At 35.7% G+C, this 15,832-nt stretch overlaps 1 protein-coding gene across 7 annotated transcripts in view; it reads left to right on the top strand.

Moving 5' to 3' along the window:
- ARAP2 (ArfGAP with RhoGAP domain, ankyrin repeat and PH domain 2) overlaps positions 1 to 15,832 on the top strand; it is a 185,097-nt gene that overhangs the window by 34,833 nt on the left and 134,432 nt on the right. For all 7 annotated transcript variants that reach the window (XR_009052505.1, XM_057725653.1, XM_057725654.1 and 4 more), the window contains 3 exons: positions 881 to 957; positions 1,676 to 1,767; positions 3,228 to 3,581. Coding sequence is in view for 6 of the 7 variants with exons in the window: in XM_057725653.1 (XP_057581636.1) it covers positions 881 to 957; positions 1,676 to 1,767; positions 3,228 to 3,581 (523 nt within the window). In the remaining variant the exon portion in view is untranslated. The remainder of the gene's footprint in view (positions 1 to 880; positions 958 to 1,675; positions 1,768 to 3,227; positions 3,582 to 15,832) is intronic.

Below are 15,832 nucleotides of genomic sequence, written 5' to 3'. Positions count from 1 at the left end.
GATTTTTTTCTACAGGCTTCATGTATCATTAACCACAGTCGAAGGTATTTAACTAAATTATGTGGTTTCTGACAGTCTGAGCTACAGGGCATAGATTTATGGAAAGGAATTTTGCCACGGTAACAGGACAGGGCTGACATCGCTCTTCTGGTCAACTGCTCATTGACAGAGGCTTTTCTTTCTTTTTGAGAATATATCACAAAAATACATTTCAGTTTGATTTCAGGAACATTCTTCTCAATGCTGTTAGCAAACACTTGGCTACTGAACCTTTAAAAAAAATTGCCGCAGCAGGAAACACAAGTGTTGAGAATTCTTTCTTGTAGATGGGTATAATTCAGGGATTATGGGAATTCTCTTGAAATAATTTATTTACAGGTGCGTTAGTAGTTATGGTATTAGAGGGATTATATTAAGTGGATTCTGGCATTTTGAATGCTATAACATCTAGCTTATATGTTAGTGAACTTTTAATGACTGTTGAAAATTATTATAGCATTAAGATTAATTTTCTGCCATTAAAACTAACCTCAGATTTCGGAGTTAACGTTATAAACAGATCATGACAATTGCCATTGCGTAGGGAAATGTACTTAGTTATATTAACGTGGGTCTTAGAGGTTAGCAAGGACATATGTGACACATCACACTTTGGGAAACAGTGAGTGACATGTCTTGGTTGTGAAGTGAGGAGTGTATACAGTGAGAAAATCATGGTTAGAGTTGATTTGGGGATAAGAATTGTGACCATAATTTTGGACTCAGAGAATAAAGTGTAAGTTGTGATATTGCTATAAAATAAACACATGCTTTTTTTTTTTTAAACAATATTTCTCATTATTCACATCTTTCCATTCTCATCCTGTAATTCCCCCAAAAGATACAAATGAGGAGAATTCATCTTCCATTTTACCTTATGGAGAGAACTCTCTCTTCCAGAGACTAGAAAATTCCAAGGTTAGTCCCATGCATTTGAATTTTTTTCCATATTCAGTTCTTTCCTTTTCTGCCTATATATGCTTCTTCATTTTCCTTTAAGCTGTTTGAAGAATGTGTTGTATTGAAGAAAGAAAGTTCCAGTCAGTGAAATTCTGCTCAGTAAAATCATGGCAAATTTATATCTTTAAAAATATATCACAAAAATACATTTCGGTTTGATTTTAGGAATACAAATCAGTGGGTTTTCAAAACTTACCGCAAGTTACTTAAAAAAAAGACAAACCCCTGTAAAAAAGCAAAAGCAAACTAATAAGAGCCACTAGATTTCACTTTGCCTATACCCAAATATAGATAGACTTCTAACTATTTCGGTATCTTAGTTATTCAGTTTATCACTTAGTCTTTCCTCTCCAGTCCTTGTGCTCTTTTGGTATTTATTTCTTGGTCATGATGAAAGAGAAGTTGGAAGACAAAAGGTAAGTGGGAAAGTGAAAGTAAATACATTTTATTCTTAGCATCTTCTGTTCTTCTTCGTTGAAATGATGTGTTATTAATGACAAATTAAATATTGAAAAGGCATCAAAAAGCTGTTTAATATAGGTGCCCTAATTAAATGGTTTTTATTGAAAATTGGCCTAAACAAGTAGACATTTGTTTAATAAAACTAAACCCAGATGTTGTAAAACGTTGTAGCATATTGCTACCCTAAAAGAAAAAGGATGTATTTATTTTACAGAAGAGACCCATAAAGAATGAATTTTGGAGCCAGGAAGAAGCGCTCAAAGGGGAAACAACTACTGAAAGAAACTCATTTTTTGTCAAATCAAGGTATGAGGACGTGATTGATTATGATTAGTTCTTTTGAATAAAATGTTATACGATATACAGTGTTGAATTCCTGCTCATATTGTGTTTCTAAGAAAATGGTTTACATTGGTAAGTTCAAATTCTTTCTTTTGATAACAGCACTCATCTCGATAGTTGAACTTAGAGTCAGTACATTGACTCTGTAGCACGTTATTTTTGTCTTTTCCTAATTGAAACCATTCTCCCCTTCCCCAAGTGGCAAATATGTGGTGACCCTGTTTGCACTTTAAAGACAGTAAGTTACTTTAACGTGAAGAAGAAAGGAGCAGTGCCAAAAATGTCACTATGTGAGGTGCAAAGTTTTTACAAATGTAATGTGTCCTTTTGTTAGACGTTCAGCATTGACAAGCAGCTCAAAAATTATCCAGTTATTTGGATCACACGCAGATGAGATTGAACAGAGTTTGTAAAGCGCCAACTTAAGTTTTATTTTTCTCTCAGCTTTATTACCACTTGATGTAGTGCGGCATTACCTAACATTTGCCTTCTGTTTTATCCTCCATTCTCCAAGGCTGACACTGTTGCGGGTTTCCTTAAGTTGAGAGTAAATAATTGAGAATCTTCAGTAAGCATTTGATATGAACGTATTGCAATGCAGAATGTAGAAGGGGCCAAGTTAAGTCTTTCTTTAAGGAGGCAATGGTTTTCAGAACACGTGTCCAGAGGGATGTAATTTGACTCCTAGGCATCTCTTTTAATGATTAGCAAAAACTTCTTTGTAATGAGTTTTTATTATACACATATGGCTGGGTGAATCTGTGTGTCATTCCTTAAATCTATAGGAATATACTTAGCAACTATGTGTTCCAGTAAATATCATCTGTTATGCAGCTTTTACCTTCTGAAGGTACCCTGGCCCTTTCTTGTTTTCTAGTTAGCAGTGTGGTGCAGGTTTTTCGCATTAATGATGCAAAATGATACTAAAGCTCCCACCGGTCAGATGTACTTCTTATTACCTTATGTTGGAACATAAGGTCCTTGAAGTCAATTAGTAGAGAGTCAGAGAAGGGGCGATGTGGAAATAAGATCTCCGATGCCTCTCTCCATGAGGTTCATGATCTTGCCCATTAAGTGGTTGGCCACTTACTGGTGCTGGTGAAGATGTTTAAATTGTGATGCAGAGAATATGGCAGTCTGCATTCGTACCACTTGCACCCAACCCCCCAAATAAACAGGTCAGATTAAATGATACACAAGAAAAAATATACTACTTGGAGTAGTATTCAAATATGTGTTAGTATAATGAGAGATTTCTGTTTTTCAGGAAGAGTTTCAAAAATTATCAGATGCATTAATTGAACTCCAAGGTTTCTCCTGGCCTTAAATTTCTGTGATTGGTTGTTTATAAATAGAAAAAGTAACTGATGGCTTAAGTCACATATAGCCCTGGGAAACATTAACATCCTTCTTTTTCCATTTAGCATATATGATAACAGGACGGAGAATATAAGTACAGACAAAGTAGAAGATATCTGGGTACCTCGAGAGGACAAAAACAATCTTCCTATAGACTCTACCTCAGAATCAGAATATTCAACCGTAGAAGAGTGCTTTCAGAGTTTAAGAAGAAGAAACTCAAAGCCATCTAAATCTAGGACTCAAAAAGCAGTGAATTTGGACCCTGTTAATAGGCACAGTTATCCACTAAGCTCCACAAGTGGAAATGCTGAGTCATCAGTCCTTTCCTCAAATGTGATATCTCCCTATGCCTGTTTTTATGGCTCGTCTGAAAGGAAGGTTAAATCGGGATGGCTTGACAAACTCTGTCCCCAAGGGTATGTATGTATTCTTTTTTTTTTCCCTTAAGTGGCATATTTTAAAAAATTCAAGTGTATCCATTTCTTTTTTTTAAATAGCTTTATTTGTTTATTTTTGGCTGCATTGGGTCTTTGTTGCTGTGTGCAGGCTTTCTCTAGTTGCAGCGAGCAGGAGCTACTCTTTGTTGCGGTGTGTGGGCTTCTCACTGCGGTGGCTTCTCTTGTTGTGGAGCACAGGCTCTAGGCGTGTGGGCTTCAGTAGTTGCGGCATGCAGGCTCAGTTGTGGCATGCAGTCTCAGTAGTTGTGGCACACGGGCTTAGTTGCTCCTTGGCATATGGGATCTTCCCAGACCAGGGATGGAACCCATGTCTCCTGCATTGGCAAGCGGATTCTTAACCACTGCACCACCAGGGAAGTCCAAGTGTATCCATTTCTAAACCTGCTAGGTTGCTGTTGCTCCTCCCCACCCCCCAGGCATACAGAGACAGTTTTTAGGGACTTTCAATACACTTTTGCAAATGCTGTTCTTTAGATATAATGAGGGACATGTGCCCTATCCTGTATGGAATTCTGGGTTAAGGTTCTGCATAGCAAATTAAAACTGAAAGTTCTGATTTCACATCTAGGTCCTTGATGTTGGTTTCTAATTTTGCACCAAAATGCACTATCTTGTGTCTCAATTTGTAGCAAAGAAAAACAACACAGATTGAGTTAGTATTACTCGGCCCACACTGTTTGGCTTTCGTTCATGTTATAACAGTGTTCTGTTTGGGAATACAAGGCTTATTGTAGTTAGGGGAAAGGATGTCATTGTTAGATTTTAGGCTTCACTGTTATTGATATATTGTTTTGAGTTTTGAATGTTGCACAAAAGGTCAGAGTCCCTTGAATATTATACTTTTAAAACAGATTTATCATTTCACTTGTTGACAAAGAAACTTCTGTCCTTAAGCATTTTACAGTACTGAGAAATCTTTGGGGAGGGATTATATTTAATCAGAATTTCGGACATCCTGAATTTTGAATGTTCTTTTGAAATATTTACTGGGAATGTTTCTCATGAATTATTAAATTATTTAGGGATTAAATCTCTTATGTTTAAGTAGTTGTGGTGAGTCCCTATGTTGTGCTGATTTTTTCTACTCTTCCCCTGAGAAGGTGCATCATTTCTAGAAAGCCTTGTTTTCACCTAAAATAAATTTTATTAGCAAAAAAATTACCAGCAGAAGCATCAGTTGACTAGTGGGAAAAGGAATGATATTTCTTAAGAAAAAAAAAAAGAGAAAGCTGAACACTTCTGTGGTTAGTAATTACATGGTTGCTACTTCATAGGATTGCATCCCTTTAGCAATTTAGGTGTTGACTAAACTGAAGCAGAGTACTTCTTAGTATCACGTATTTTGTCTCACTCCTTTCTGGTTCCATTAGGATGACAAAGTAGTTAATTGTGTCTACTTTTCATCGGTCATTGGTATTATTGGTAAATGCATAGTCAGATTGCAAAGGTATGAGTCATTACTCAACTACACACACTGGTGGAATGAAATAGTGAGCTGGAATAGTCTCAAGTCTTTCATTTCTGTAGAATTTAAATGATTAGGGAGATCCCAGCGCGCTCTCAAAATATCACTGGAAGATTTAGCAGATTCTGGGTACAGAGCCCCTAGCAGCTGTGGTTTCCTGTGTGATCTCTGGTGGTACCTCACTCTTGACATGGTTGGTATGTTGATGCTGCAGGCACACTGAGATAGCTTCATCATTACTGGCCACCTCTGGGATAGTTAGAATATTTTCCTTCTCTCTTTATCAGAACTCTGACTTTCCATCCTTTTTATTCTGAACCTGCCTAAGGTTAGAGGCTGTACTTTTTTGAGATTTTTATTTTTTTCCATTTTAGAGAAAATAATTGAGGTTTCTGACTTCGAAGTCTTTTTCCAGGATACCAGGATGTAGCTAGGAAAGTAAACAAAGGAGCTTATTATATCACCAAGAAATTAAAAAGCTCTTCTCCATGATTATATTGCTACAACTTAAAAGAAATATGTGTAACTGGCCAAGAAGCATATATTTATTAGACCACAAGTAGCATCTCCATTTTTCCTTTTTCTAATTAGACTCTGTAGGCTATAGTGAGGGTGTTTAAGATGCTCATTAGTTAGACAAAATGATGCCTAGCCATTCCTTATGCCGAGGTTACTGAGCTTTATTTAACTCATGGTCACACATCTCTTTGGTGCAGGTAATGCTGATTTTAATGGCATTCTGAGTTCCACAGAAAAAGTATCAGCAAACTTTTTCTGTAAAGGGTCAGATAATAAATACTTTAATCGTTACAGCCATATGGTGTCTGTGGGAGCTCAGAAACTCTGCAGTTGTAGCATGAAAGCAGCCACAGAGAATATGTAAACTGATGAATGAGGCTATGTTTCAATAAAACTTTCTTTATAAACACATTTAATGGGCCAGATTTGGCTTGTGGGCCATAGTAGCATAAAACAGATTTGAGGATTGGCTAAAATCTTACACCAGCGTCCTCCATCTCCCTTGGGCCCTACATTGAAAATTATAACCTGATAGATTATAGAACAAGAAAAATACTTTATTATTCTATCAAATATAGACTTGATAAGAAGCAGGACCCCTCTTTGGGTACCTTTGCACTTGTTCTTCTTTCTGCCCTGAGTGCTCAGAGAGTGACATGGCTTGTACCTTACCTCCCTCAAGTTCTTCCTCTAAAGTTTCCTTTGCAGTGAGGCCCTGAGCACTGAAGTTAATATTATCACCGACCCCTCCCCCACCACCCCATTACTCCCTAATTACTTTATTTTTCTCATAGCTCATACACTAGATGATTTATTTATTGCATATATGCTCCATGGGGACAGTCATCTCTATTGGTTTTTGTTTACTGTGGTATCCTCAGCGACTAGAAGGTTGCCTGACGTGGTAGATATTCTTAGTGTTTGTTGTTGAATGAACTAGTAAAAAAAACACAACGAAAAATCTAACATTAGACATCGTTTTTTCTTTCAATCTTTCTGAAACAGCTATTTTTTAATTTATAGAGATCTTGTAATAAAAACTAAACTCCAGACACTGTATTGGCTGGATATCTGAAGTGAACTCTCAATGTGCTTATTGAAATTTCATTTCCCTGCTAAAGACATATACATGTGTTGTCAAAACAAGTTTAAAAACAAATAATAGTGGGGATTCCCTGCTCAGTCCAGTGGTTAGGACTCTGCGCTCTCACTGTTGTAGACCTGGGTTTGATCCCTGGTAGGGAAACTAAGATCCCACAAGCTGCACCAAAAAAAAAAAAAAAAAAAAAAGAAAAGCTAGAGTTGGTTAACCTTCTCCGAATAGTGTTTGCAACTGTTCTCAGTCATGAGTGACATTAAACAAAATAATCAAAATCATAATCTGGATTTATTTCATGTGGTTTAGTGTCTATTTGCTTTGAAATGGAAATGCCAGTTCTGAATCAGTGCACAGTATGTGAAAACTGCCCAATATTAAGAAAATAATTGTATAACACGATGTGACTAGAGAAATATGGAAACATTTCCAGCTGAGCTTAAAGTATGAACATTTATTTATTTATTTAACTATTTGATCTAATTATAATATAGCATTATACTATTGGTTTAAAAAATGTATGGAAAAAACTTGATACAATGTTGAACTTGGGTCTTTTATTAGTATTTCAAACAGGTGAGGCAGATGAAAAACTTAATAAATGGTCTTGTGTTTAAAAAAAAAAAACCTCACTGGATTTTGAGGACAAAAAAACAAGTCTCTTTCCTTCCTCTTTCCTATCTGTAACTAATAAGCTCAAGCTTTTCAGCAAGTCTGAGAAGATGCAAATATGGAAGACTAGATAGAATTTATTCCAGAATTTCCTGAATATGCATTTGAGAGGAAGAACCCTGTGAGTTTCTCTAAAGCAAAGGGAACATGATTGAATGTGCCACACCCCTTCTAGGAGAAGTAGGTATTGTCATATCCAAGAATATCTGCAAATAGGAAACCCTTTTGACTTTTTAACCTGCTGTTTTCCAAAAATGTTTGTGTGTTTGGTATAACGCACCGAGCGTAGTTCTAAAAACTGCAATATATCTTGAGGAATTCATATTTTTACTTGACAAGATGTTTTAGAACTTTTTTTCTTACTTAGCTAAATTCCTCTTTTAAAAAATTACCATAGAAAAGCATTGTGTGGTAATGGAAGTCTGGGACAGCAGGAGCTGAACACGCAAGTCTAACTCAGAAATTCGTTTATGTAATATGTTTAAGAGTTTATGGATGACTACAAGGATGAGCAAGATGTGCTGTTACTTGCCTTTTTTTGTATCTTCCACTTTGGGCAGGAGAAAATACAAATAAAAATAAATTTGAAAGACAGAGTATAATAATTGGTACAGAAAGGTGCACAGAGTACAAATCATGAGGTTACAGAGGGGTTGAGAAAACATTTCTTCAAAGATTTTTCTAGGGAGGAGAAATAGCAGCCTGATTGACCTTTGGAAAATGGATACCTTTTTAACTGGCGTTTTTAGATCAAAAGAGACTAGAGGGAGTGAAAAGACAGTAATGTAGGTGATATCTGGATGTCCTGAAGTCTATGAGATAGATAGAGGGGTTAGTTGAGGTTATTTTATGGAAGATGCAAGTTAGGCTTCAGTACCAGGAAAGAGAAACTGCCAGAGAATTACATGTCCAGGTTGAACACAGAACTAGGGAAAAAGAAAGAGCCAGTGGTCAAATATCAAAAAAAGAGCCTAATTCCAAACAGTGATTCTTCTAACAGATCACTTAGAAGTCAGTAACCTATGACTTGGAGAGAGATCAGAACTTATACTCTTGGTACCTTTGTCAGTGGCTGACTTTCCAGTCATTGCCCAGAGTCTCGAAGGCTGCCTTAGTGGAGCAATTTCTCACTTGCTCTGTAAGTGTGTGAGGGCCTCAAGCCTCCTGGGTATGTTGTCCTGTGGCCAGCCTTTCAGTAAAAAGCAGATGCCATGGAAAGTTGATAAGTCTCTATCTGACTAGGTTGCTATACATCAATCACCTTGTTGAACTTAAAGTTGAATCCTAAATTTCTGATAAAAAGTATCTTTTTATACTGGTGAACTAGTTGGCCTTTTCTCAAATCACACATCACTTGTGAAGACCATGCCAAGCAAATAAAAAGCTGCCACATTTTATTTGTAATTTGAGGAAAAAATTCTTAGTTTTAGTGTTTGTTAAAATAACATGGCTAATTTCAGTCAGTCTAGCTGCAGAAAATTGAATGAGGTTGTTGGAATCAGAGAGAAATTAGAAGTGTCAAGCTATTGCTCATTTGCTGTGTGACTCAATGTCTCTTCCATAAAATAACCTCAACTAACCCCTCTGTTTCCCACACATACAAGTGTAAGGTCAAGATTTCCTCTGTGGGGTCAACTGGAAAAGTAGGTAACTCTGTTGAGTCTGACAACAGAGCCCCTAAAGCAGGGCTCAGTAAACCTCGGCTTTCTTTCTCTTCAGAAGAGCATCATTTCATTTCAGGTTACCTTTGATGTTATCAAAAGTAAGTTCTAGTCAGTTCTTACCTTGACAGCTATAAGGTAAAGAAATCATGTGTTGACATTAAACTTTCAAAATTAAGTTTTTTGGTGGTTATAAAAGCACATGGTTTAAAGTGTCTGAAAGTGCTGCATGGCTTACTGAGAAAAAATAACTGGGGAGAGGGGAAATTGGATAAAGACAGTCAAAAGGTACAACTTCCAGTTTATAAGATAAATAAGTACTTGTACTATACAACATGATAGGTATAATTAACATGGCTGTATGTTATATATGAAAGTGATTGAGAGTAAATCCTAAGAGCTCTTATCGCAAGGAAATTTTTTTGTGTTTAATGTTGCATCTGTAAAGAGATGATGGATGCTCACTAAATGTATTATGATAATCGTTTCATGATGTCAAGTCATTACGCTGTGCACCTTGAACTTATACAGTGTGGTATGTCAATTATAGCTCAAAACAACTGGAAGAAAAAAAGATTTTCCTCTTCTCTCACTTTATCACAAGAGGCAGACACTTTCTGCTTTCTTTAGTAGTTTCTTTTGGTATTTACTTTATCTTAATAGTATTTTCATGCTGTTTCTTTGTGACTTTTCAGTGTTAGTAATTAGCTGTTGAGACATTATTGTGGAATATAATGTTTATTCATTTTCACCCACTGTCCCCCCTGTGTAGACACAGTTCCCATGTAATCATTATTTTAGTTATATAAAATGTCTACATTATATCTGCATTTAGTTTTATACTCTTAATGTCTATGTAAGTGCTACTCACGTTTGAGCTTTGCAACACATTATGATTAATTTTTCTTTTATTTGCAATCTTTAGTTTTCCTTGGAATTAATAATTATTGATTTTTTTTGGTTTGCTTAGTTTTTTATGTACTTTAAATTCATTTATCCACATTCTTCCTCAGGACTATGAATTTGTAAAGTAATCAAAATACATACACAAATCAATTTCATCATCCTACAGCCCCCTAAGAAAGCTTATTTACCTTATATTTTCTAACCCATTTTTGTTTTTTGTTGTCCTGTATTTAATATAGGACGCACTTTCTTTCTTTTGAGTGTTCTTCTTATAATGTACTGTTATTGTTCCATGGACATAATATATCCTCTTATCTCCCTATGAATAGTAACAAGTGTTTTGAAGCTTTCTTTTCCTGTAGAGTCTGTTTCTTTCAGGTTTTTGGAGAAGATTTCTTCCCCTTCTTTTACCTTAGAGATGTTTTCCTTAAATGTTTTATTAATCTTGGGCTTTTCATTTTTTTAATTAAAAAAAAACTTTATTGCCAAAAAATTCTAACTATCATCTAAACCTTCGGCAAGTCATAATCTTTTTGCTGGTGGAGGGTCTTGCCTCAATGTTGATGGTTTCTCACTGATCAAGGTGGTAGTTGCTGAATGTTGGGGCTGTTGTGCAATTTCTTAAAATAAGACAACATGAAGTTTGCCATATCTATTTCCTCTTCCTTTCATGAATGATTCTCTCTTTGGGTTATTCATTTAAAAATGAGATCCTACAAAGCTGATTGGAATAGGCCCTGATGGGTCTTGCTATCTATTTCCTGTGAGATGATCTTGCTAGGCTTTCCTAATATGTTTTCTTGGAGACTTCTCATGCCAGTATCTTTTAAATAAATCTCCTTATTGAGGGTGGGAAGACTGGTTAACAGCTTCTTGGGAGCTCAGTAGGGAAAATGGACTTTGAGTATAAATATTTATGATACAGAGTTTTACTTGATTCTGCTGTTTTTAATATTGTCCCCTACCTTTAGCCTGTCTGAGTCTCCCAGTCCAAAGACCCCTGCTTGATCTTTCCAGTGAACACAAGTCTATTACCCTGTTGAGGAAGAGGAGGGGCAGTCTTCCAGCTGAGAAGTAAGGGAGGGATTGTGAGATGGAGTAGTGAGGGGTGCAAGTTTATCTCTTTAATTGCCTTTCAACAAATCTTCCTATTCTCAGCACCCTGTCTCCTTCATAGTCAATTCCAGAGTTACTTGTGCTTGTATCTCCTGAGACCTTCTGAAATTTCGTGAGTAAATTGGTTTTCCTCTCATTCTGATCTGTTGCAGGCTTAGCAGTCAGCTCTCTGAAACCTCATGAGTTAGTCCCTATTCCTCCTTGGGCTTTCCGGATTTCTTGATACTGATACTATCAGTTACTCTCTGGTTTGTGTTGGCTTGTAGTTATTTATTTTTATTTGTTTTTTAATCCTTTGAGGTTTTAGGAGGAGTAGAGATAAATGCAAACTTTTAATTGGCCATCTTAATTAGAAGCTGGTTTCATTTTTTTTTTTTTTTTAAACAGAGTATGACTCCATAAAAGAAAGAGGTCTGAGTCTTTTAACATGGTTTTTCACTTACCGTGTCATGTAAGCACAAAGCTCTTTGTAAATATTGTAAAAATTGGGAGTCACACGTTAAAATTCATGCTTTAGCGTTAACTTCTAAAACTCCTTTTAGTGCTTGAGATTTTATGTTAAAATTTGTTTTTCTCTCATTTAAAGCCAAAATGGAAGCTGGGATTTAAGAAAGTTTTTGTTTTGTTTTTGTTTTGTTTTTGCTTTTTTGGCCCCAGCTCCTTTTGGTTCATATAATCTTGGAAATAATCATTTTGGTTTACTTAAAAGTGAGGAAATATACTCTAGAACAGAAAAGTGCTGATATTTTCTAGAAATATTATAATTCCTTAGGTGTGTATCTATAAAATACTTCGTAACTAATACTGCAGCATTTAAAAACCTCATACTTAAGAGTAATGAGATAAAATAGCTAAATAAAAACTGAGTAATTAGATAAACAAAAATCTGTACTTTTGGAAATTGTAGTTCTAAAAAATATTGAGCCTAGTTAGGGTTCAAGCAGAAAATAAGATAAAATATGCCTATAATTCTTAAGGATTATGTAAACAAGGCAGGTGCATCTGGAACAGCATGTTTATGATATCTTTTTTCTTAGATATTGTTTAAAATAACTGAGAAGTATTTTTGTGATGATTAAAATACCATGATTAATAAAAGCCGTAAATTCGACTTAATTACTTTGAGATTCATTTCGGCTATGTGATATTTAAAGATGATAGTTTGGTAGCCTCTGCCACTTTAAATTAATATCATTGATTAGGATGGTTATCCAATTCTGTAACTTTTTTTAAAGCTAAAAGATGTAATCTTTAAAAAAACAAACCTTCTGGCACTTAGGATTGAAATTAGATAGGAGTGCCTTCATGTAGGTACTTCATAAATAGAGATGTAATTGTTTGTATATACACTGTTGTTAAAAAAGTATTTTTAAGATACAGTTTTTGAGACAACAAAAACTGACACCAGGTGGTGAGGCTGTATTTATAATAGCAGTTGAAACTTTATACCACCTGCTCTACCAGAGCTCAAGGGAAGAGCTTATAGAAATCCGTTCAATAACACCACACATGCCTTATGCATTATTCTAAAAAAGCTTCTCAAAGAAATGTTTCCCTTTAGAGCCCTAAAAACAAAATAGGATAAAACCTAGGCTAATATTTTTCATGTCTACTTTACTTTTTTTTCCTGGAGGAATTCTGAAGCACTTTGCAGAACTGAACTCACGTATTAAATTGGTAGAGGTCAAATGTTATTGCTACCTAAAGGGATATCAAGGATGCTTTGCCGTAAAATGTACCAGAGTCTTTTTTGTGTAGTTGTTAAGAGCATAGACTTTGGGACCAAATTGCCTGGAATTGACTCAACAGAAATGATCTTTATTAGTTGTGTGGCTTGGGCAAATTATTTAACCTGCCACTTCCTCTGTGCTTTCATATGTAAAATGGGAATAATAATAATATTGCCTTATATGGTTGTTCGGAGGATTGAATAATGTTTGTATATGGCTTGCAGCAGTGCCTAGAACAAAGCGCTATATAAGTGTTTGCTGTTTTTATTATCAAGATTGTTGTGCCAAATAACTTCTTTATTGACAAACTTTAAAATCTCTTCTCTGTGTAATAATTTATTATTTCAGATCTAATTTGTGTCATGTGTTAGTAGGAACACAGACTAGAGTAACATTGTGTTTTATACTTTCTTTTTTTTTAACATTTACTAAGTAAACTAAGTTGTTAATTGAAATTTAAGGGACAGGCATAACATGTCAGAGAGAGCTTTTAAAGTATTTTAGTAACCTCTAATTGTGTGTAATAGATTAATTTAACATAATTACACTGGAATTAGTTGCCTGATATCAAGTAGACTTTTATAAATACATGAGAAAAATATTTAACTCTTGCACAGAAAAGATAATTCTTAAAAATTTACCATTCACCAATTTTTTAAATTTAAAATTGTGTTGACATTTAGAAACAGCAGCGTTTCTTAAGCTTTCCATTTTATGTATCAATAGTTGAAATTTTGATTAATTTCTGGAGTTTACCAACTTAAGTCAGAGTTTCCATTTGCTAGAAAGTGGAATTATATTGTGAGAAAGGATCTAAGTATAAGTTCTTATCTTTAATTAACCAATTATTAGAATTCAGTATTGAGGTTCACGTGCAGAAAATAACTACTTGAATGTTGACACACTTAATGAGCCAAATAGATTAAACAATGTTTATATAAATTTAGTTTTAGAAACATATTTATTAATTTGCATTTTTAAATAGGAAGGTACAAAATGCACACATCTTAAAGAATATATTTAAAAAATATTTAACTGTAAAATGTGTTTTTAAATTATATGGTAACTAATGATGAATTACAAAGCTTTTGTCATAGTATTTGCAAAAAGCAAAAAATGAGATTAAGGGTGAAGTGGTTTAGTAGTATTTGTTTTCTCTATACATAAAATGAAAATTTGAGGAAGCATCTTGCACTGAGAAATATATTTGTCAGTTTATTCACTAGATATTCAGCATATTTTATATGCTAGAAACCGTGGTAGTTGCTGGTTTTACATTGAGTAAAAAGTCATAAATGGTTTCTGCGCTCAAGGATCTCAATATCTAGTTTGGGAAGTGGAGGACACAAAACAAGTATATAACTGCAGATTCTGCTAAGTGTCGTTAAGTAAAGAAAGGGAGCGAGAGACTAAAGGAACCTGAAGGATCTTTGTGTTACTCAGTGGTGGCCACTTGGGGGAGTGACTTCTGAGCTGAGATCTCAAGGATAAGGAGCCAGCCAAGTCAGGAGCAGGCAGGCAGGGAGCATTCCAGTGAAGAAAATGGGAAGGCCGTGAGGCAAGAAGGAGTCTAGAGCGAGGAGGCAGTATGGCTGGAGGACAGTGTCCTCAGGATAGATACCCACAGATTTGATGGCTCACTGGATGAATGAATGGTAGCGGAAGGAATGTTTTAATGGTGGGATTGAAAGGTGGCTGTCTCCAACTGCGGAACACTTGATTTTTCAGCTGCCATGCTGTCTTTCCATTTCACTGTGGGCTGGGATTTGTCTTATTTACCTGTCCTTCCATAGATTATTAAACAGATCTAACCTTTAAAAATATTCAGTTAAAATGGCTGAACACATCTAATAATCACCTGGTAGTTGGGAAAATTAAAATGGTTGGGGAGTATCTTAGGAGTCAAGTCTCTCTGAGGCTGAGGTTGGCTTTCTTCTTCAGAAAGCCAAGCATTGAGTGTGTCCTTTGTAGTTGGTACCTGAGAAGAGAAATGTAGCTGGTCACATGAGAGCATCTTTGACTCATCTCTGAGCTGTCTGCCCTTCTTCTCCTTCTGATTTTCTTGTGGACACAAATGTTAAGTTCCTGGATGATGCCTCGGACCTCAAACTGTCTATCCAGATGGTGATGGAATTCTAAGAAAACTTTGAGTCCAAGTGGCCGCAACTAAACAATCTTAAGTAAAACATGTTAAAGTAGGTTCTAAGCTTTTTTCACTTTCAGCTTTGGCAGGTTTTGAAACTTTAACTCCGAGGTTTCAGAAGCTTTCTTGCTTTCTGCCAGCCTTTCTTTTAAAATATGCTGCTTATTTGAGTGCTGGTCATTTGAGGTTTTGTCTTTCATCTGGCAGTTTTTTGCTAAGGGGCCGTGTGCTTAACCATGTCACTCTTTCATTCAACAGATTAGTTTTTAGAGCCATGTTTGTCTCTGTGTTAGTTGCTAATCATTTGGTAGAGAATGAAACATCCTTGGACCTTGTCCTTGTAAAACATAAGGACTGGGAGACAGACATGAAGCAACTAAGCAAACATGTAATTGGAGATTGTGTTAAGTGCTGTGAGGAAGAGGAGAGGGTGCTTTGAGAGAATAACTTTGTGATTTGCTTTGGATTGGCTCATCAGGGAAGGAATGTCTGTGTAGGTGGTTTAGGTGGAACTCTGAAAGATAAGGAGTAGTCAGCAAAGGATTTAGAGGGGTAATGGAAGGTCCTAAGGCCTTTATCTCCTACAGATGTTGATTATTTTTATCCGAAAACGGAAGATTATATGTACTGCTGAGCTCCAGCTCACTGCTATTCACCATGTAAGGTGGGCCCCAAACAAAATCTTGATTTGGAGACTTACTGTTGAGATTATGTGGGAAGATGTCTGTTTACTTGCCTTTACGTGTGACAGACCAATATGAAATGAGTGTTGATTTTATTCAGTGTGTAATGATTGTGTGTTTGCTTAGTATTTCTTTACCTTGTAACTCTTCACGCTGGCAACTTGAAGAACCCTGGAGTCAATGAAGGAAGTAAAAACCAACACTGTTGGATGTTGCAA

Source organism: Hippopotamus amphibius, chromosome 3, assembly GCF_030028045.1.
Source record: "Hippopotamus amphibius kiboko isolate mHipAmp2 chromosome 3, mHipAmp2.hap2, whole genome shotgun sequence".
Classification (NCBI taxonomy): Eukaryota; Metazoa; Chordata; class Mammalia; order Artiodactyla; family Hippopotamidae; genus Hippopotamus; species Hippopotamus amphibius.
This window is presented reverse-complemented; position numbering and strand designations above follow the sequence as displayed.